Source organism: Calonectris borealis, chromosome 1 (genome assembly GCF_964195595.1).
Source record: "Calonectris borealis chromosome 1, bCalBor7.hap1.2, whole genome shotgun sequence".
Lineage (NCBI taxonomy): Eukaryota > Metazoa > Chordata > Aves > Procellariiformes > Procellariidae > Calonectris > Calonectris borealis.
In genome coordinates this window covers 69002950-69025589 of record NC_134312.1, presented here as the reverse complement: position 1 = coordinate 69025589, position 22640 = coordinate 69002950, and the positions used below count along the sequence as shown (strand labels likewise).

Here is a 22640-nt window from a genome sequence, read left to right as displayed (position 1 = left end):
AGGGTTTTGCTGCTTTGATCCAGGAAGCCTCAGCAGCCCCGAGGTGGTCAGCCTGCGTCCGGCTGCTCCAACACCCTCTGGGCTGACTTGTATTTTTAGCTCTTCTTACTGTTTTTTTTTCTTCCTTTTTCTCTCTATATTAATACCACAGAGGTAGCATATCCCTCCATGTCTTCAGCAACCAGATTTCTCTCCAGATTTCTTTCCCAGCTTAGCCCTGGGTCACAGAGTATGACTCCAGAGGGTGATGTCTCCTACAGTGTTTCCCAAAGGACCCCAAGCCTTTTGGACACTATCTTGTGGAGAGCACTCTCTGAGGGTTTCATTTACAACCAGATCAATGCCTCTTAAGTAGTAGACAAGCATTCAAATTTTTCCTTTTTCCAATCCTGTTGCTCTTGCATGCACAGGAATGTTTTTTCCTGAAGGGGTGGATAAGGGAAAGTCCAAGTTCTAATAGTTTTGTCCCTTGCGTGATGTTTCATGGATTGCCAATTGTTCACAGCCCAGAGGCTGAGAAATGCAGTCCTGCCATGGCTGCGTGGGCAAAGGTGCAACATGATGGCACTGCCAATGGAGAGGCCACTTGACTTTCCCCCCTCCATCCACCACGGTGCTGCACTGCTCTGCCAGCAGTGGTGAAGGATCAGGAGCCCAATGGCAGGGACTCTTCCAGGTTGGGAAGGGTCGAAGGGAGCACCCTGCCTGTGACTTCATTGCTATTTTTTTCCCTCTCTTCTTGCCAGCACTTCAAGCAGCTGGTGGATGAACTGCAGGCAAAAGGAGTGGGGACTGTGAACAAGGCTTTGACAGAGTCCTTCAAAATCCTGAGGGAGGTAAGAGAGTCAGTGTCGATGCTTGCGTCGGGCACAAGTGTCCCTGCCCACCCCTACTTTCCCCTCTACATCTAATGACAGTAGATCCCTCACAGGGGGGAGGTGATATGAGCTGATCTCACGGGCCCCAAATTTGCAACAAGCAGTGTGCGGGGGTGGCCCAGCTTTGGGGAGGTGTTGGTTTGTGCGTGATGCCCTGGGGCTGCCGATCCCTGCCCAGGAGGGATCAGGAGCCAGCAAGGCTGTGGCCTCATGAGTGTTTCCTTAATCAGCCCCACAACTGGGCATCGCCCAGGCACCTTGGTTACAGATGGTGGCAATAAAATATAACGGATTAGCTGAGGGCAACAATTCTGGACCTAAGTAATGTTATTAGTCAGCCTTGGTAAGTAGATGATGATGAAGACATGAAAGATTATTCTCAGGCTTCAGATTTATTTCAATGTCACTTTGCTGAGTATCAGTGCTTGGGGAAGAAATCACAGCTACAGGAGAATTAATCAGTCAGTCTGATCATGTCCTGTGATAAGAATCGTAAATGATTCATTGCCTTATGTGAACAATTAGGACTTCAGTAGCCTGGAGGTAAACATATGACTTAACTCTGTTTCTTAAAGAATGTTAACAAAAAAGGTCCAAGAACCATCTGAACACCCCCATCTCCTCATGGCACTGTCTATAGTGGGGTTGGCCTAGAGATGCCAATGCCTTTGGTGCTGACAAAAAAGTGTACACGGTACGATGCTAGTGGCCATAATGATGGCGTTGATGTTAAAGGTAGTGTGCTAGAGGTATTGACACCCTGGGAAGGATTCTCCACTCTTACTTATTTTACAAACTGAAAGTTTAAGTTTGTTGGCTATGGTAGTGCTGTTCCTAATTTATGCCAGTGCAAGCATGATCAGAGCTGAACCCAGGGATGGTGGTAGCTGAGCTGACTTGTCCGTGGTAATAGAAGCATAATGGTTTTAATGGCAACCTGAGAAGAGTGTGGTGTAGCCTTGGCATTGCAGTAATGGGCTGGCAGCACTCCTAGTAGTAATGGTTCAACATCTTTGAAGGAATATAGTTACTGAGATGACCAGGGAAGCAGTAATGATATAAACCCAGAACAATTACATGGACTAGATTCCTGCTAGGTTTATCTACATGTATCCTTATACTTTATGACAAAATTAACTTTATCTTTAAAACCAAAGATCCAGAGCCTATATAGGCCTGCCTTGTATAAATCAGAATATTTAAACAATTTTTCCACGAGAGAAAAAATGATTTCTTGATATCTAATGTAGCACTGGTTATGTACAGTGACAACAGATTAAAGAAGCCCAAAGCAGTACAACTGCAGACTCTCCCAACCAGCACAGCTTTGAAGGTATCAATGGAGGATAATGGAGCGTTACGCAGGCGAAAGCCTGCTTGCCCCAGCTGAAATAGCAGCTGGTCATGCCAGGGACAGAATCATAGAATCATAGAATCATTAAGGTTGGAAAAGACCTCTAAAATCATCGAGTCCAACCGTCAACCCACCAGCACCATGCCCATTAAACCATGTCCCTAAGCACCTCACCTACACGTCTTTTAAATACTTCCAGGGATGGTGACTCCACCACTTCCCTGGGCAGCCTCTTCCAAGGCCTGACCACTCTTTCAGTAAAGAAATTTCTCCTAATGTCCAGTCTAAACCTCCCTTGGCGCAACTTGAGGCCATTTCCTCTCATCCTATCGCTGTTACTTGGGAGAAGAGACCAACACCCACCTCGCTACAACCTCCTTTCAGGTAGTTGTAGAGCGCGATGAGGTCTCCCCTCAGCCTCCTCTTCTCCAGGCTAAACAGTCCCAGTTCCCTCAGCCGTTCCTCATCAGACTTGTGCTCCAGGCCCTTCACCAGCTTTGTTGCCCTTCTCTGGACACACTCCAGCACCTCCATGTCTTTATTGTAGTGAGAGGCCCAAAACTGAATACAGTATTCGAGGTGCGGCCTCACCAGTGCCGAGTACAGGGGCACGATCACCTCCCTGCTCCTGCTGGCCACACTATTTCTGATACAGGCCAGGATGCCGTTGGCCTTCTTGGCCACCTGGGCACACTGCCGGCTCATGTTCAGCCAGCTGTCAACCAGCACCCCCAGGTCCTTTTCCTCCGGGCCACTCTTCCTCAAGCCTGTAGCATTGCCTGGGGTTGTTGTGGCCGAAGTGCAGGACCCGGCACTTGGCCTTGTTGAACCTCATACAATTGGCCTCAGTCCATCGATCCAGACACCAAAACTGGTCTAGTTCCACTAATGAGGAGACCTCACACCTCCTTTCTGGCAGGCATGGCTCACCTACTAGACTATGCAATCCTCAAGCTCCAGGAGGCAGGACCTTGTTGTGGTTTAACCCAGCAGGCAGCCAAACATCAAACAGCTGCTCGCTCACTCTGCCCTCTCCCCCCCCCGCCCCCGCAGTGGGATGGTGGAGAGAATCAGGGAAAAAAAAAAGTAAAATTTGTGGATTGAGATAAAGACCGTTTAATAGAACAGAAAAAGAGGGGGGGGGGGGGAATAATAATAATGGTATAATATACAAAATGAGTGATGCACGATGCAATTGCTCACCACCCGCGAACTGGTACCTAAGCAGCGATCACTACTTCCTGGACCACACCTCCTATTTATATACTGAGCATGACATCATATGGTATGGAATACCCTGTTGGCCAGTTGAGTTAGTTGTCCTGGCTATGCTCCCTCCCAGCTTCTTGTGCACCCGGCAGAGCATGAGAAGCTGAGAAGTCCTTGACTAGTAGACTACTTAGCAACAGCTAAAAACATGAGTGTTCTATCAACATTCTTCTCATACTAAATCCAAAACACAGCACTAGGAAGAAATTTAACTCTATCCCAGCCAGGACAGACCTTTATAAAACCCTGCATACTTTGAGCCAGGCATGCCCATGGGAAATGGAAGGTACATAGTGGAACAGGTGAGACAGAAAAAACTGTCGTCCACTGACATAGCTGGACCAAAAATGCTTCCAGAGAGAGACTGATGTCCATGCAGCCCAGTGGACTAACGTAACTCCACTGCAGTAATAGAGAATAAACTCTTTGGCAGGTAGAGAAAATATTTTTCCTCTCTATTTGGCATTAAAAATGCAGTCAACTGTCTGCATCAGCAACTGTCATCACTTATCTTGATCCTTGCTCATTCTCCCTTGGCTAATGAGCTCAAAACAGCTCTGAGATTGCTCTTAGTACAGCACCCAGTGGTGATAAAACCTTCTGATGTTACTCACTCGCAAGGTGAGGTGTTGCTTCCCTCATGCTTTTCGTTCTCACCTCAGATCTGGGGAGAGAACAACTGACTCAGGCATTTGAGCATCTTTCCTTTAAGCATCTGCAGATGAGGAAAGGTGGCTGTTGTCTCAGTGACTGCTGGTGTCACACTTCTCTGTATCTTGGAAATTGCTGTCCATGAAACAGGAGTTCAGAAACAGTAACTTTTTTGTCAAAGAAAGGTGTGAAACAGGGCTATATATCTCTCCTACCCAGATTTCCTTTCCCAGTAACACTGGTCGCAGCCTTCTTGCTGCGTCATTCACTATAGCATGGACCATGATTGCCTCCTCTTTAGCAAAATGGGACCTCAGTCCAAGGCCACTGAAGCCATCAGCTGGGAGCCTTGTGGGCAGCCAGCTGTGGGACGGCTGCACGTGCAGCAGGAGGCCTGCAGGACCTCCTGCAAGTCACTTTGCAGTTTCACCCCAGGATTTCTGTCTGCCTGGTGACATTCAGAAGAGACAGAGGTTGTGTCTCAGTGCACACGTGGCAGCGCCAGAAGCTGCACATACACAGGCATGCAAGTGTAGAAACACGTGTGTTGTCCTGCAGCAAAATGTAGCTTCCCTGGTAAGGGCTCATCTAGAGAGTGCCTTGATATCACCAGCTGGAGGACTCCAGGCTCTGCAAGTACCACAGTTTAAGGCAAAAGGGTACCACCTGCCAAGTGGTCCTGTGCTTTAAGGACTCTCTGAAATCTTCTCTTAGAGCTGCTTAGATCTCTATCAGTAATAGGGGAGGAAAGGGGTTTCCACCAGTGTGCCCCGAAACAAATCTGTGCTGCTGCAGCCATGCAGGCAGGAGAAGGGGGAGCTTTGGTGGAATTAGCCACCCCCTTCCTGTCAGACAAAGTTCGCATTCTCAGCTTGTGATCGTAGCCATTCCTCACAGGCTGTCCTGTTATTGTTCACAGGAGCATACGCAAGAGAATGAAAATGAAAATTGCTACATCACACTGATGAAACAGGCTTTGCTGATTACAATAGACAACCAGTAATAATATCTATAATGAAAGTGACTGCAAAATTTCCCTGGTAATTTTCCTCAGTCCAATTGCTCGTAGAATTAATAGCCCAGTCGACACCTACTCAATGAGGTATGAGTAGCAGAAAGGGGTTGAAGAAGAGCATGATCTCTCACCGTCTTTGTTTTCCTCTATTATGTTTTGGGGTAAACAGGGCATATTTTAATCTGTGATGCAATTTGCAGAACAGCTTCAGGAGAACAGTTAGCCAGAGCCTCCCCTGCTCCTCTCTGCCATGCTCAATAAACCACTTAAACTCTCTACTTCAATTTAGCCACACACCAAGTGGTTTCACTAAAATATGCATCCCAGGGAAACCATGATCTTAAGCATACATTTATAAAGTGCTTCAAAATTCTCAGGCGTCAAGTGCTATCTTTTGAGCTCTTTTCTTGTTTATCAAGTTTTAGTCTATCTCACTGCCATCTTCTCTTCTTCGTTTCAACAAGCTTGGCACATCTTGTTGTCTCGTCCTCTTCCTGTAGGATTTATACCCCTTTGTTCTGGCCGCTGCTCTGCTCAGGGCTGCTTCCAGGCTGCCTTCCCTGAAACACCATCCTCCCACCAGTACGTAAGTGCTGCAGCTGAGAGCTATCAAGTGCTAAGCGGAGCAGAATAATTACCTTCCTTGTTTTACACACTCAAAGTCCTCTTAACACAACGTAAGACAACAGCTACCTTTCTTCAGACACTGTTACATTGTTAATTCCTATCCAGCTGATCTGCCTCTGTGATATTCCTCTCCAGTCTGTGTTCAGCCTCCTGTTCGGTATTTGAGCCTCTGACTATCCTTTCCAATGTACATCAATTGTAAAGATATTTAAATATTTTTATAGACGTGCCAAATATATGTGTGTACATATATACATATGCAAACACACATCCCTAATCCTGAGAGAGTCATACATATATATGTTCACATATTTGTTATATACGAATCTTTTAGGATTAGATAGTACAAAATCTGTGACTCTTATGGGTCCTCCTCTCTCAGGATCCACTCAGACTCAGTAGGTATTTTGAAAGCTGATGTTTTTCTGACCCTGTGGAGGAAAAGAAACCCCAAGTTCTGCTCTCTGAGTCCACCTTGGAACGATTTCTCCTCTTAACACCAAGCTGGTTTAATGGTGCCTTGACTCACTGCTGAACTCAGAAATTACATAAATTTTGAGGTTAATTACGAGTAGGTCACTCCAAAATGGCGATAGGTGAAAAAAATGGTGAAACTGGTAACAAACTGGATTTCACTGAGACGTAAAATTCTGTGTAACTTGAGCAAACTGGTGTAATAAAAAGAATGAACCCGTCTGCTGATGTGAGTAATCAAAGGAGTTTGTGGCCTCTTATGCCCCACCTGTGTGAGGAAGCATTTCACTTGCGCACTCACAAGAGGCCGGTGTTACTAATTTTTCTAGCAACGTGCTAGATGTTTAAGGACAATTTACCCATCTCGTTTCCTTCCTTCTTATAACATATGTTTTCTGTTGATTCCCTCTTCGTCCTTTGGGATGTCATACAGTCCCAGTCAGGTCTCAGCCCATGAGGCAAGTAGTTCAGCAACACCTTCCGCAATTCTTACCCTTCCTGCTGCGCACAGATTATTCAAATGCTTTCAATTAACTTTTCCTTTAACCCTACCACTTTATGACCCTGCCTGTAATTCATTCATTCTTTTCTTTGTTTCTTATCACTTCGGCATGTACCCTGCCATTACAATATTGTCCTTTTGATGATGAAGTATGGAGGCTATAAAGCATCTCTGCCTGACCATTTCCCTCTGGTTTTTATCATCTGGCAACATACTCTTTTTATTCCCTTTCTTGCTGCTTCTCTGAACGTTTATAAATCTTTTCGTGATTCCACTTGCATTTTTATGGACCTGGATTCTGCAGCGTATTTTTCAGGATATGCAAAGCTCAGGATTTCCTGTTTACCAGTTTATGCCATTTTGCTTAATGCCATCTCTCGTTTCTTCTTCACCGGCTTTCTGTTTCCTTCTCTACTGCTAGTTTTCTACCCATGGGACACTTTCCACTGTGTTTGAATTTTCACTAATTCTGGAGCCCACTCTGGAGGCAGGTCCGCATAAGAATGCGGCAGGAGGAGACGGAGAGGGGCTGCTCAGTCATCTGGCCAGATGTGTATATAATCAGTATGCGTGCCTGTGCATCACTGAGCTATGCTGATGTTCCTATTGCTTCACTAGTAACTCTGTGCCAGGCTACAACTGCAAAGTAAATGGCAATGAGCAAACAAGGGAGTACAAGAGACTATGACCCTGAATTAATTAGATCGTGCCTGTTACTCCTGGCAACGTGACCAAAGTTATGCAGGAGAATATGTAGCTCTGTGCCTCATTCACTGACCGCAGCTCTAGCCCACATCTCTTCAGACATCTGTTCTGTGGACATCTTGTTCCTCATCTACCCTTCTTTCACGCTCCTAAGACTTCAGTCAGAGCAGGGAATTATGCTCAGAGCTTGATGTGAATGCTGTCAGATCATTTGCTACAGCTGCAGCCAGCCACAAAAGGACCTAAAAATCAGGGATTACCTCTTGTTCATTTGTTTTCTAAATCTGTCTTTTTAATCTCTATTTCTATGACACTGATGATCTCATTTTCCCTGTTGAAAATATCATCTACTCCTGTAATTAGGAGATTGCTGGTTCTGATACAGCATCTAATTTCTCTGTATCTCAGTATTATGAGGTCTGAAGTAAGCTACATAAAGAGATGTCTTAAGTAGTTTGATGAAATGGTGGGTGACCTTAATTAAGTGTTAATTTAATAATTGTCTAAACAAAACATTTTGTAGATTGCAACAGTCTGGAATAAGCTGCTTTCGTAACTACAAGGTTCACATGTCTGTTATCTGAACCTCATTCTGACAGCATCTCCCACACCATCGTAACCCTATGCCTCCCTACTGGTCGCTCACACTAGCCGTTCTCTCTACTAATCTGCACGCAGTTGACCTCTGTCCTAGGAATAGTTCACTTGAGACTCCTTGCCTTTTTCCTACCTGATGGCCTGCAGCAGAATCCCATGCGGCTGTCAACTGTTTTCCCCTTTCGTTTGCACCTAAGAGCATCCTGTGCTTGTTCCTGTTGTGCACCCTCAGCCTTTGCCCTGAGTCTCCTTGCTGAGCAGGGGGCAAGTGTGCTCTGACCCCTCCTGGAGCTCAAATTACCCTGTAGCTGGCACTGATGGTTTTTTCCATGGTACAAGGTGTAGAAGCTTTTTGGACCACTGGAAATGTCAGACCTTGGGAACTCTGTAGAGAAAGACATGGGAGATCCCCACTGCTGGGTTGGCATGACCATAGCAGCAGAGCTACAGTCTGTCTCCTATCTGAATGTGCTGCTCTGGTGATATGAAAGTGAAGGAGCATGCCCAACCACCTCATCCTGATTCAGTAATTCACATGGACATTTTGCCTGAGAACAGCTAGTTAGAAATGACCCTATTACATCACCCTTCTCTCTCATGGTCATCTGTACTGATTCTGGTCAGTGATACAAGTAATGGATTGTCATGAAACAGGGAGAGATGGGTTCATACGTGTGGTCATTCAGAAGCTGTTGAATCCATGCTTACTGCAGTAGAGTAACAGGTACTTCAGTGATACTAAGAGTAATGTTGAAGGATAACATAAATGGTGGTGGAAAGAGACGTTATGGTGATATTAGCACTGAACCTGGTAATTTCAGATAAGGGACAATCACAGAGGTAATTGTAGGAGTGGTGAAATGATTGGGGAAATCTGGACTTGGAGCTGGCTTCCAGGTATCGACGGTCATGATGTTAATCAGCAGTGGAACCACAGTATCATCCGTGTTGGCAGACATTTGTTTTCTGTCCTAGCATAGCATTAACAAACCGGAAGGGACTTGTGAATTGAATCCTAAAACATCCAAAATGTCCCAGTTCACACCCTGTGCTCTTGTTCTCCCATCCAGTGCTTGCTTTTATTTTATGCAATTAGTCTTGCCACTTGGATACCTTTTTCCTCATTTATAAGATATAAGTACCCTCTCCAGTTTAAAATTGCTGCTGTGTTTGATATAACCTTGGTCATCCTTCAATTAGTCTCCTGTATGCTCTCCATCTCATGCCATTGCCTCTCATTAATCTCTTGTGCAGGGTTGTCACATCTTCCTCATTCCATATTTTTTTACTCTGCATCAGTTTCTGTATCCATCTTCGTTGATTAGACTTTTCCTTGCTCAGAGCGTAGAAGCGGTGCGATGCTGTGCAAGGAGAAGTGCATACTGACACTGAGCTAGGAGCCGCAGCAAAGTAGCTGCTCATTTTTGTGCCTTGGTGTCCTCTGCTACCTCCTCTGGTGACTGCTAATTCAACACCTGTGTTGGTGCTGCATAAGGCACTTGGTTCTCTAGAGCCGGTGTACCTGAGGGCATGAGAGGCAAATGGCTCTGCATGCGGGAGCACGAGACGAGCGGCGTTCGAAGGCTGGTCTTCCCGGCTGAACAGCAGGGTCTGGCTTGCCTGCAGGAGCACGCCCGTTCAACACCTCTCCATGTGTCCTTGGGAGCACGTCAACGTTTGTACCAGAGTCCCAGCATACTTCCACTCTACCCTAAATATCACTTACGCACAGATAAGAGATCATCTGTCATTACAGTGTATGGCCTTTCTATCTGGCACATTCATAACCTGTTTCAGCTCTGATGGCAGTAGCCTTCTCTTTTCATGTGCTCCTGCCTTCCTCTGCTCTTTTTTGGCAGACTGATGGATTTATCCTGAAATAATGAGTCTGATTTCCCCCTCCTCTCACATTTTCTGCCATAAAAAGTGACAGTTATTGCTGTCAAATCAGAATTGCAGTGTTTATGGTCAGTCTGTAGTCATTTTGCATAAAAGAATGCGACTGTGTAAGACGTGAGGCAGCAGGGAATCACACCCTCCACAGCACTTATTTTCTCCGTATTATTTTACTTCAGTAAAGCCTCCTGTGTCCACACGTGCTAGGAAGGGCTGTATAAATAAGAAAAATACATGCATTATACAAACACAGTCCTTATTTAAGCAGAGTTCTTTCTGAGCATAGTGTGAGAATTGCAAGAAGTCGTCAGGATCTGGCCCATCATGAATAAATACACTGCAATTACACAGAAACGGCCTGTGCTGAGATAACTAACCCCCCTCCTCTCTGTTCGCAGTTCAGAGACGCCGGTCAAGGAGGCTTGTGTAACCAAGCTATCATGCTGATCACAGACGGAGCAGTGGAGGATTATGAAGCTGTGTTTGAAAAATACAACTGGCCAGATCGGAAGGTTTGTCTGCGAAGTGGTAAATAGAAAGAGCGAGGAAAGGTGCTCTCCTGCTATGGTGGGAATAGAAGAGCATGAGCCAGACGACGGGCAGAGCGGGGCGTTCACATCCTCCAATACCCACGTGCATCCCGCTGTAAACACAAAACAAAGCAGCTAGGCAGGAGCCTGCTGCGGTGATTTTAGAGGTGGTAGGATCACAAATGGATATCTGTAGGTTAGTGAAGATTTTTTTTCGTATACTTTATCTTCTGAAAGTGTGGGCAATCAAAACATTCTCCTGATAAGATGATAAAGACTGAGCTGAGTATTTTAAAATAACAAAAAAACTTTTGCAAAGAATTTTAATCCCATCCAGAACTGTTTATAATTGGTCCTGTTTGGCTATTACCAGTTATTATGGTGGGCAGAGGATTGGCCCAGACAACCTCTCTTGGTGCCTTCCAGCCCTATTTACTTTGAAGTCTGTGATTACAGGCTTGTACTAGCAGAGCAGACCGTAAAAGTGGAGTAGACTACGGCTCATCCTAAACCCTCCTGATTTATTTGTTTCCCTCATCCCAGCTAGAAGCAATGCACAAAGGGAGAGAAGCAGGCTACTGAGAGACCAGAGCATGGGGCTGTTAAAGCAGTTTATTTCAGGTTCGGCTCTTTTGTTGTTGGTCAAACACAAGAGAAATGGTGAAGCTTTCTCTAAATGATTCATGTGGCCAGCTGTTCCCCAGGGTAAAGGATTCCTGTGAGCTATAAACTTCTCTGCATGTGGTTGCTGAGTGCCTGGCAGAGCTGCTATCATAAAATCAAACAGAATTTGCAATTCTGCCTTGTTATTCAGATGATCCCGGGTGCTACTTGGCTTTCTGGGCTTATTGTAATTGGAAATGAAGTTCCAGCCCACAAAATGTGAAACAAATGGAGCAAGAGCCTCCTGTCTCTGTGTGAAGGCAGAGCTTTTGCTATGCACCACAAGCAGGCATTCACACCGGTGTATAGCAGGATGCCAAACCTCGGCCATTTGGATTTGGTAGCACAATACAGACTAATCCTTCTGTCTTTGCCTTCTTGTTCCCAGGTCCGGGTTTTCACTTACCTCATTGGACGGGAGGTCACTTTTGCCCCCAACGTGAAATGGATCGCCTGCAATAACAAAGGTGCTGTGTGGGAACGGTTCCCCATCCCCAAACACACACATCACACGTGGGCTACAGCCACGGGGCCCTGGACCCCTCTAAGTCTTCCCCACTACAGCTGGGGCCCATGAGCCCTTGGCTGGAAGACGACCTAAGGAAAAAGCAGACCCTGCTAGTCCACGTGAAGTGTGCCTGGGTCCAACTAACACAAGTCCTCCGTGCTGAGCCACCACATTTTCCTGTCACGGTGCCAAGGGACACTATGACCGAGATTCATGCTGGCTGTAGTCCACCTAAGTCCCTGTGCTTACTGTGTCCCAGTTGCTGGCTTTTGACAACCTGTCTAAAGCTCTATCAGAAAGCCTGACATCATTTGGCTGAGATGTAAAACAGACATCTCTTCTTTAAAGATTTTACAGCATTTTTCACAAGATCTGCAGGTTAACCCCTATATCCTGGTCAAATTCTTTGTGTGCCAGTGGTTTCACTGAGATACCAGAATAGCTTGTTAATCCCACCCCAAAACCAATATTCTCTCTAGCTGGCATGAAATGGCATGAATGGGAAAATCCATTCGGAGTAGGTGAGTCACCTCTATGCATTTGGGGCCAGTTAAAAAGTCCAGTTAGTCCTATAAGAGTCTGCAAGGGTAAAAGAAGAGAGGAAAAAAAAAGTCTTCCCTGTTTGGGCATGACTTGGCCTCAGCGTGTCTGGAGACAGTCAGCAATACTTGCTACATCAGTATCCTTCTTAAACAGGGAAAGGAAGAGAAGACTGAAGTTGGGGGCTGACAAGCTAGGTATATCGACTCTTTTCCTGTCTGAGCAGTGGCTCCAGCAGACTACGAAATGCATGGGTGCATTTGCTACTGAAAATAATTGACAGACGAGTAGCTGGCTTGCAGAATGTGAGCTGTGAGCTGGGGATGTTCAAGGCTCAAATGTTCGTCTATTAGCACTATGAATCACTCATAACATTTTTAGGTTTTGTTAGATGAAACAAAAACCTGGATTTCAGATTGCATATTCAGCCGTGAGATTAGTGACAGGGAATTCATGGTGCTGTTTGTTCACCATAAAATGTGAGAATGGATTCTCCTGAATAACCTAACGGAGAACAAAAATATGCTCTTTGCACTTGAATTCTCACTTACCAGACTTGAGCTCTGCAGAAGGCTCACTGATTTTGGCTCTTCTGTTTCAACACATTGTATAGCCCTTGTAGTCCTTGTTTTCAAGCACACTAAATCTGTTTCCACACCACAAAGCTTATCAGATCATGAGCCCTTTCACATGGCAGTGTTTTCCTAGTGATAACAAAAGTTTTCCATCTATCTGACGTACTCCGTCCTATGCCAAGTACAACCAATCAGTTCCATGTGGTGAGAAGCAGGACAAGAGTCCTCGTGACATTACACTGGTTAGCATTTATGACCACTTAAGCAGCTACTTTTGATGACCTTTTGATACTTGAAAACATTCTTCTCCGGTACTCCTTGTTGTAGTGTTAGACTGTTATTGGATCCGTCTGCAGGGACAAAGCTCTGGAAAAAGGTAACTTGCACTTTTGAGTACTGCTTCCAATGGCTAGATGGAAGTAGTCACCATCCTTGGGTGTAAAGCTAGGCAGACTGAAGAGGAGAGTGCTGGAAAAAATCTGGAAGAGAAGCTGGCAGTTTGGGCTTAATATAAAATTGGGCAGGGTAAGTGGGTAGCCTTGTGGAATACTTTGTTTGCATGTTTGGCCTTCAGGGCCAAAGGCAGCCTGATTAGTGGACAGTTTTGCCTAAGACCCAAAGCAACATTTTACATCTGCTTGGCATGATTCTGTTTATATCAAGACTCTGGTCCTGAGCATTGGTCCAGTATTTTGAGAAGAACAGAGCCAGTGCTTTGAAAATCTAGATTTCCACAGAAACGTGTGTCCACAGAAGCTTGTGGACACAAGGCATGTCAAGGTACTTTTTGTAAAGAGCAGATAAACCATCTGGGTAGATACAGTCTTTGACATCTAGTTTTCTAGCTTTGCACGGACACTCATTTAAAAATACAGAAGACGCGTTAGCAGAGTGACTCACATCTCTGTTTCTCCATGAAGGGTACTACACTCAGATCTCCACACTGGCGGACGTCCAGGAGAACGTGATGGAGTACCTGCATGTGCTCAGCCGTCCCATGGTCATCAACCACGACCATGACATTATTTGGACTGAAGCCTACATGGACAGTGCGGTAAGGACCTACAGCACAAGTCTTTATTCAGCAAACAGTAGGGCCTGTGGGCCAAAATGGCAAAGGTGTTAGACACCTAGCTTGTATGTTAGGCATATAGCTTGTCCCAGCTTCCCATCTAAATATCTTGTGTGTATCAGATTCTAAATAAAGTTCTGAAAATTATGTAAAACCAGGAGTTGGTTGATTGATAGCAATACGAGTCTCTGGCTCTGCTGAGACAGACAATATTTCTTTTCTGCTCACTCCTGGAGTTGAGATGTGTATGCAGACTCAGGTCTGAATCTGCAGTGACCCAGGAGCCCAGGACTAATCACACAGGCACAGCATGACTTAAGTAGTGCTTCTGTGAAAGCAGGTTACCTTCTAAAGGATTATTCACAGGAAAGAATATTTACAGCTCAGGATACGGGTCACAGAGATTTATTTCCTCCAGCCCAGTAGCTACATGCATACTGCTTGCCACTCAGAGATACAGATCTCAGTTTGAGAAGCAGGCTCCCTCTTTCGTCCCTTGAGCTAGCAAGACCTAACGTCACCGCAGCGGCCCTGTGCTCAGCCCTGCGGGTGAAGGACACATCGCAAAGGACCAGACAGTCAGCACTCCCAAAACCCCTTGCTTTGTCTCAGGCCTGCCCTACGGGAAGACTTAGGACATTTGGACCACGAGCAGGTGCTATTATGGTGTTGTGTTGCCAAGGCAGCTTTGAAATTCAAAGGAGTGAAGGGAAGGACAAAGGGGTAGACCACCACTGAAGGAGCCTTCCCCTGCACTTCCCCAAATAGAAGACGTTCCTCAATCTCCACCTCCATCCCTTTTTATATTGCAGAAAGAGAAAGTTACAGACCTTCTTTTGGGGCTCTCTGTGCTTTCAGGGAGATAAAGCTTTTTTGTCTACACGCTTCACCCCAGAGAAGTGTCTGCATAACTGTGACAGCTAGAGCTGACCAGAAGTCCGATTTCCCTCTTTCAGAAACAAACCTGAGGTCTCAGGACTGTTTACCCTATCTGAGGGGAAAAATCTTCTAGAAACATTGAGAATTTTTCTGTGCACAATCCCACTGTGGGACTGAAGTTATTGGCTCTGGTCTGGCCAGCAGCAGCCTTAGGGTGTCTGCCACAGCCCTGGGGAGAACCCACAGTTTTCGTGTTTAAGATCCACAGTGAGAACCTGAACTCTCTGAGCTGGAGTAAAACTAGGGGTACTGACCTTAGCTTTGCAGCAGGAAATGTGGAAGTCTGGGTCACACATAGCGGTGCTCGATGCTGTGCTCAAGACCACACAAACCCCAAGAAATACCTGCAAGGCAGCCAGGCTTGCACCATCATGGTGCATAGATGTTATATTCAGGAGACTCTTGTGGGAAGGGACCGTCCCCCACCTCTGTGCTGTGGCTGACCATTGAGGCTGCAGCCGTGGCACGCTAGCTCTGTGAGGACGACGTGGGGATGTCTTCTGGTGCAGGAGCTGTGCCAAGTGAGAGCTGGGGACATGGTACTTGAGTGTGCTAAGCAAAACCTCCAGAAATGCTACTAACTACCCAGCAAGTTTATTCTCTTAGCAGGCATGCCACCCCTGGCACTGGTGTATGGTGTCACGCTTCCCGAGGCAGCCACGGGGATTTGTTTGCTGCACTTTTTTTGCTGCATCTCTTTTCTTGCCTCTTGGCTTGGCTTGCCATTCTCTTCCTCTGCCCCAACCTCTCCCATCTTTGATTCATTCCTCCATTCATGTATTCATTCATCTGTTCATCCATGTCTCTCACTAGCTGCCACAGTCTGAGGAGGTAAATGCACCCCTGTGTTTTGTGAGCGTGCTGTTTCCCTTGTGCCGGTTGGTGTGTCAGTGCCAGTGCTCACAGCCACAGCTGGCCTGTACATCTGGAGGGGGGTGGGGGCTGCAGCACTGAAGGAGCCCTCTTATACTGGCAAGAAGAGGAGAGGAAATGCTGGATGTACTGGAGAGCTGTGCTGTGCTGTTGGTTCAGAGTAGGTAGGGGTGTCTGTGTTGTGCTGTAGCTTAGTTCACCGGATCTCTTTTTCCATATGTCCAGTAAGTGCCGGAGAAGTTTACTTGCTGTGTGTTGGTGTGAGTGTTGCTGTGAATGGGAATTTTCCACACAGAATGATCCAGACCAGTAAGTCAAGATACCAGGCTCAAATCTCCATCAAGCAACTGCATAATTATTGACTGGCTCCTTTATGGCGCCTAGCGTGTACAGTAATGGAGGCAGGAGGTCATTTCTTGCCTTGCCACTTGACCAAATGAGAGATGGAAGGAGGATGCTACTGGCATCGAGGGATTAGGTCCTTTTGATAGCTAGGCATGTTTGGGAGACTCCTTTGCATGTGTCTTGCCTGGTTTACCTCCTTTCATGTGTGTTTTTAGAGCATCTGTCTTCTGCAATACTGGGGGCATCTGTTACCCCATTACACGTGCACGTCCTGTATCCCCTGCAGAGATAGCTCACCATGTTGTATCTGTTTGGATCATGATTTTGTCTCTGTTTTTCCTAAGTATATATAGTAACATGTAATATAAGCAGGCTTTGTGTGTATTTGTGCCTTTTAAATATTTGCCTGTGGTGTTTCTCATTCGTGGTATTCATGTGTTTGCAATATAGATGACATCTTGTTTGTGATTTTGCTCATATTTCTGTTGCTTTTCTCTATTCTGTGCTCCTTGTGTTGGTGGTTTTTACACTCGTTGCATAAGTGCTCATGTCTATGCTCCCAATGCATGGTGGATATAAATTGTGCCACCACTTCTATAGATTCCGGTCTCTTCATTAAAACAGCCTTTAATTTCTCCTGCTTCAACATATTTCACTGGCTTTCATCCCATCTTCATCACCCCACACGAGCAAGCATCCATCCCACGATCCTCTTGGATACGGAGTATTGAAAAGTGCTGCCATCTGTTTTTAGAGGGGTGTGGGAGGCAAGGAGGTGGCTAATTGTAATCAACATCTGGGGTCCTTGGGAATTCCAGTGCCTTTCGTTTGGGTTATCTGCGGTATTGCATTTGCTAACACACGGCTTGTTGTTTTGTGGCAGCTCTTTGCATCTCAGGCTCAAAGTCTGTTGCTCATGACAACAGTGGCTATGCCAGTCTTCAGCAAAAAGAATGAGACGGTGAGTGCAACGCGGGCTTCGCTCTGCTGCCAGCCAGCAGAGATGAAAGGATGCAGCGGACCTTTGCAGGGTTTTAAAGCCAATGGGTCTCTGAAAGAAGAGCTGGCCATTAGGGACTGCGGTAGACCTCTGGCAGGATGTGTGGCTGATAATTTATCTGACAAAATGATAGTCTGTCATTTCCTCTGAATGCTATTTCTTCAAAATATCCCTTAAATATGATACTTGTCCCTGTTTCATCCCTTCCATTTTCAAACCTAGCCTAATTCACAGACCCATAAAGTTGCAGGCTGGAAGAGATCATTACCTTGTCTAGTCTGTGCATTTTATTGCAGACCTTTACATTTCATATAGACGGTCCTTTGTGAGCCCAATAACCTGTGTTTGGCAAAAGTGTCATTGAAGAAAGGCATCCAGCCCTGAGCTCTCCATTGTGGTTTCTCACTCTCTGTTAAAAACTGGTGTCTAAATTCCAATTTCAACTTGTCTGGCCTCACCTTCCTGCTGTAATGGCTTTTTCTGCTAGATTAAAAAGCCTGTACCCTTTGGTATCTTCTCCTGGGAAGCATCTTCCACACTGCAAGAAAGTCAAACCTGTCTATCTTTTGATAAGATAAAAAGGTTGAACAATTTATGTGTCTTTGATAAGGGCATTTCCTCTGGATTTTGAAAACCCTTTAGACACTCTTTTCTGTGCCATTTCTAGTTTCTCAGCATCCTTTTAGAATGGTGGACAGTACCTTACCATTGCTGAATAAGGGATAAACTCTTCATCCAGGTCCTACAAACAATTCTCTGCCTTCTCCACTTGAGGCTGGCCTTAACCTGTATTAGCACAGCGCTGCAGTGGGAGCCTGTGTTTCATTTTTCCATCATGCTCCCCAGATGCTTATTAAACAACCTGTTCCCCATTTCATGGGGATTTCCTGCATTCCTTTTTCCTAGGTTAACAATTTTGTATTTGACGTTTGGTTTGGTTGGCCCAAGTTATCAACCGATCCATGCTGTTCTGCATGGTTGCCTTACCCTTACTGTTATTTACACATACTGGGTTTTGCCCTCAAAACTTGTTGTCATGATTTTATGCTACTTCTGAATCATAGTCAGAAATGCTGACTAGTATTGAGTAGAAATGTTCCTCTCCATAAACACTGGAGCAACTCCTTGAGACTTTTTGAGGTATGTTGGTTGGTTTTAGACGAATATATTCATACAAGCCTAGAGAGAACATGCAAGAGACTAGTAGGAAGGCAATCATGTGTATTCAGGTAGCGAGCTACCAAAGTTTTGCTTCTGAAAATGGATTCTCCTTTGTTTTTAAGCGATCTCATGGCATTCTCCTGGGTGTGGTGGGCTCTGATGTACCGCTGAGGGAGTTGTTAAAACTTGCTCCACGGTATAAGGTAAGACTGAGATAATGCAATTTGTTATTTTGCACAGCAAAGTCACTAGTCATTCTTCCATGGGCATGACTGAAAAATCATTCCTCTGCCTGTAGGAAGAACCATGAGCATAAAGCAAGAGATGTTGGATGTGGTGATGTGTGGTTTCTATACAGCACATGGGAAATCATTCACTACTAGAAGCTCTTAGGCTGCTTCAGAAACACAAGGACTGGATGATCCACTAGACTGGCAACAGGTCATGGAGCCTTTGCATCTTGATGGTCACCAACCTAGATCCCTCAGAGATTATACGGATCTGGCAGCCTCTCTCAGAAGAATTGAAGTTTTATATCCAGTTCTCAGTGGACAAAAGCTGCCATGCCAGCTGGCAAAAAATAAAACTAGTTTCACTGTCAATATTCTTAGCAGAAAAACTGAGGACTGAATGGGCTACAGAGAGCCAACTTTTCTCTCATGCCTAGAGGTTCCTTTCTCCAGATCAGCACGAAGATTTCTTGATGGGACAGTGTACAGGAAGCTGGCTCTCACTCGCATGTGCTGTACCTAGATAGAGTATTTGCCCTCCAGAATTGTTAGTCCAACAACTTTTTCTTAGCTCTATGTGCAATATATCTAAAAAAAATGTTCATCCATCGGAACACCCCCCCCCGAGGTGCACTGTTTAGTTTGGTTTCTGTTGTAAATTCTGTGCAGTGACCTTTTGTTCAATCAGTCTGCACACCAGGCGACAGCAAGCACATCTGAGGACCACGAAATCAGGCAACTTGAGCCATCATTTCAAGTTTTCAGTTTCTCTTAAATAACTATCAGACAACTACTAGCAGTTAGGCAGTTGTCCAAAATCTGATTGCTGAAGCCTCACAGGACTGAAAGTGCTGTCAGAAGCTATGAATTTGTGCTTCCAGACATGGATGCAGGGCAGACCATTGACACGCAGCTGTAGGAAATGATCCTTCAGGCAACCCAGGAACTATGAGTGTCGGGGCGCATGCACTCGGCATGCAAAAGTTAGCTGGTTTGGGTCTGGGGGAACCTTGTCTAGGATCTCCAATTTTTATACACGTTTATTTTCTCTATAAGACTAACACCTTTTCATCTTCCTCTCTCCATGTCACTCAAAGGCCATGTATCACAATAATCTTTCTTCTGGGCCAAGGAGGGACACTGATCTTTCCTCCAGCAGTGCCAGGGAAGGAGGGAAAATTATCTGAAGGATTTCTTTACATCAGAGTCAGGACACAACTTCCCAGAAGCTCTTCCAACTCCAGACCAGTTTGGAAACCTAGGAGCCTCAACTTGAATTCCCTGGCATATGGGTTACAAAGGACCAGTTCTAGAATTACAGCCCTTGAGAGCTCATACATTTATGATCACGCTTACTGGGCTGGGAAATTTCAGCTTTAATAGGCCAACAAGGAAGTTTGCTGTAGTCCTGATCCAATGTCTTGGATTCATTCTTGCCATGGTGAGCTGAGCTCAGTGCGCTTTGCAAAAAACTGTTTCACGTAGAGAGAATCCAAAGTTTTGATCTGGGATGTGTGAAATACAGAATTCATTCCCTCCAAAAAGGCACAGAGGGATTGTAAATGACTTACCTCCCCACTTCCCTATTGTTATCCCTCCAGGATTGTCTCTATAGGAATATAAAGTTGCAACATTTTTTTGAAGATAGAAACCTTAGCCATTCTTGTTTTCCTTGAGACACCTCTTGTTTTGGCAAGTGCAGGCTATCAGCGGGTTTTTAGCAACTCAGGGTTTAGCTGGAATTTGTATTATATATGGGCTTGATCTGAGTAATTGCTCTCTCGGAAATCTCTTGCAGATCAGGTCAGCCAGTGTCTGCTCTTGTTAGATTATGCTATTCCTTAAAAAGCATTTTAAGACTACGGGCTTGAACAATTGGCCTAGGCTAGGTCTGGTCTTGCCAACACTGAAACATAATGCAGAACTCCTCTGAAGACTGACCGGGTTTCCAGGGAAGCCATCTGTGAGATTCATACTCACTTGTTCATTCAGTGCTGTGCATACGTAGTGATGGGCATACAGACCTGTCACCGCTGCTTCTGTACTGTTTACGACATTCCCCATTGTTGCCCATTTTATGTGCAGCACTGCTGTGCCTGCTGGGGAGAGCTTATTCTGCCTCCGGGTGGTAATTGTCCACCAGGACAATCAGACTCTAGGAGGGTATCTTTTTCTGAACGTGTACACAAATGAACTACCTGCCCATCCTTTTGTGCATCCAAGCATAGTCAGCCTGCTCGGACAGAGCGGCCAGAGATCCGGAGATAAATGGTTTGGGATGGACCCTATTTTCTGTTGGTCAATACCTTTAAAAGGAAAATATTTCTGAATATTGATAGTGCCATGCTATCAGTGGCACCCATTACACAGCAGTGTTTCTACCTAAAACACTAATTATTCTAATACCTCTTTCTCCAGCTGGGTGTCCATGGATACGCCTTTCTGAACACCAACAATGGCTACATCCTTTCACACCCAGACCTTCGTCCTTTGGTATGTATAGCTGTGAATTTGAGAACCTTTGCTTACTTGGAAACAGTGGCTTTCAGGGATGCTCCTGATTTCTCATATTTTATTGAGCTGAGAAGGTTACCAGGCTCTGACATATAGACACTCAGGAGCATGAGGGCCAGAGAAATCAATTCCACATGCATAGATGTATATATGTACAGACATGTGTATGAAGTGTAAGGTACCCTGCCTGTCTGTTCTCCATAAGAGTGCACGTGAAGGCTGTATTTGTGTGCACTTGCTGTACTGTGGGTGCACGTGTATCTGCGTCCACACAAGGTTTCACTGCCGGGCTGAAGAAACAATTCCCCTCGCTCGGGCATATCTCCTACAAGAAGATTCAGCATGAGTAGCACCCCAGTAATAATACCCAGCAGCTGTAGCATTGGACATTTTGGGAATCTGAGGTTAGAAGGGTCCAGTACCACAAATCTTAGTAACATGGTAAGTCAGAGACAATTTAGAGACCAGTAGGCTGCAAAGACCTTCTGGGACGTGAGGGAGTGGACACAAGGACACAAGGACACAAGAACGTTTCTCCCTCATGGTGCCATCTGGAGCTCCAGACCACACATCTGCAAAAACACAGCTGGCCTCGTTACTCAGATACCAAGGCACGCAATGATTTTACATTTCATACACACGCCTGTCAGCACAAATCCACCTGCGTGCAGCTATAAGAGTTAGTGTGGTTACTGTCAAGAGAAAGTGCCACCACAAGGCTTCACAGCAGCTGTCTTCAAAAAGGCAGCTTTGCACAGGGAGACCACAGGCATAGGTAGTTACTTCACTAGGTGAAGAGAAAGGAAAACATCATGTTTCCAGGATGCGGCAAGGCAAAGCTAGGCAAGGGAACTGCTTTATCCTCCACCTGAAATTGGCCCCTCTCAGTCTGCTTCACACCTTTTCCTTCACCTGGAAGATTACAGGGAAATAGCTCTCTTGCATCAGTTCGCCCTAGGTGAAAACCCCACCTTTCTGTCAGTGGAGCCAAAACCTAACTCCCATCAGAAAAGATCTCCTGCTGGTATGACAGTGTTAATGGGATTACACTCTTAGCTGTTGGGGAAAAAACTGATTTCCTCAAGGCATGATCTATTTAGAAGAATATTCTCACAAAGGAGGCTGTAGCCTTTACCTGCAAGTTTACCTGTGTTCCTGCTTGTCCCTTGCTCCTGGAACAGCCTCTCCCACTTGAACTGTCCTAGCCCCACACTGCCTGCATAAAGAAATACATGGCATGGGACCGAGAAGGCACTTGTGCCCGAATGCTGCCTTCCTCGTCAGAGAATAAATGAGACACCCCTATTTTTCAACTTAGATATGAATTCTTAAAGGGTTAGGTTAGGAAGTTATCTAGCCACTTACTTGCGTATTTTTCTTTTTTTTCTTTTTTTATTTTAAATAAATGCCAGTATAAAGAAGGAAAGAAACTGAAGCCTAAGCCGAACTACAACAGCGTAGATCTCTCAGAAGTGGAGTGGGAAGACCAGGATGAAATAGTGAGTATCAGAAAGTGAATTTAGCCTTTTTGTAGCTCCTTCTTTCTATTACTTTGTGTGCCTCTATGGAAGGAGCGGGGGAGCAGCAGGCACTCCTATTTTTTTCTGTGCTGGACTGGCTCTGACTAAGAGAGGTTGGTGGTCTACAAGAGGACAAGAATGATGCTCCCCTACAAAGTGCTTGTCTTCATTCCCAGTATGAGTTTTCCTGCTCATGGAACAG

At 45.4% G+C, this 22640-nt stretch overlaps 1 protein-coding gene across 1 annotated transcript in view; it reads left to right on the top strand.

Annotated features, from left to right (window-relative positions):
* Window positions 1–22640, top strand: part of CACNA2D4 (calcium voltage-gated channel auxiliary subunit alpha2delta 4) — a 133232-nt gene that overhangs the window by 22011 nt on the left and 88581 nt on the right. The window contains exons 10-18 of the mRNA XM_075159404.1: window positions 747–836; window positions 10367–10480; window positions 11550–11628; window positions 13705–13838; window positions 15609–15626; window positions 16897–16974; window positions 18297–18377; window positions 20823–20897; window positions 22331–22417. Of these exons, the coding sequence (XP_075015505.1) occupies window positions 747–836; window positions 10367–10480; window positions 11550–11628; window positions 13705–13838; window positions 15609–15626; window positions 16897–16974; window positions 18297–18377; window positions 20823–20897; window positions 22331–22417 (756 nt within the window). The remainder of the gene's footprint in view (window positions 1–746; window positions 837–10366; window positions 10481–11549; window positions 11629–13704; window positions 13839–15608; window positions 15627–16896; window positions 16975–18296; window positions 18378–20822; window positions 20898–22330; window positions 22418–22640) is intronic.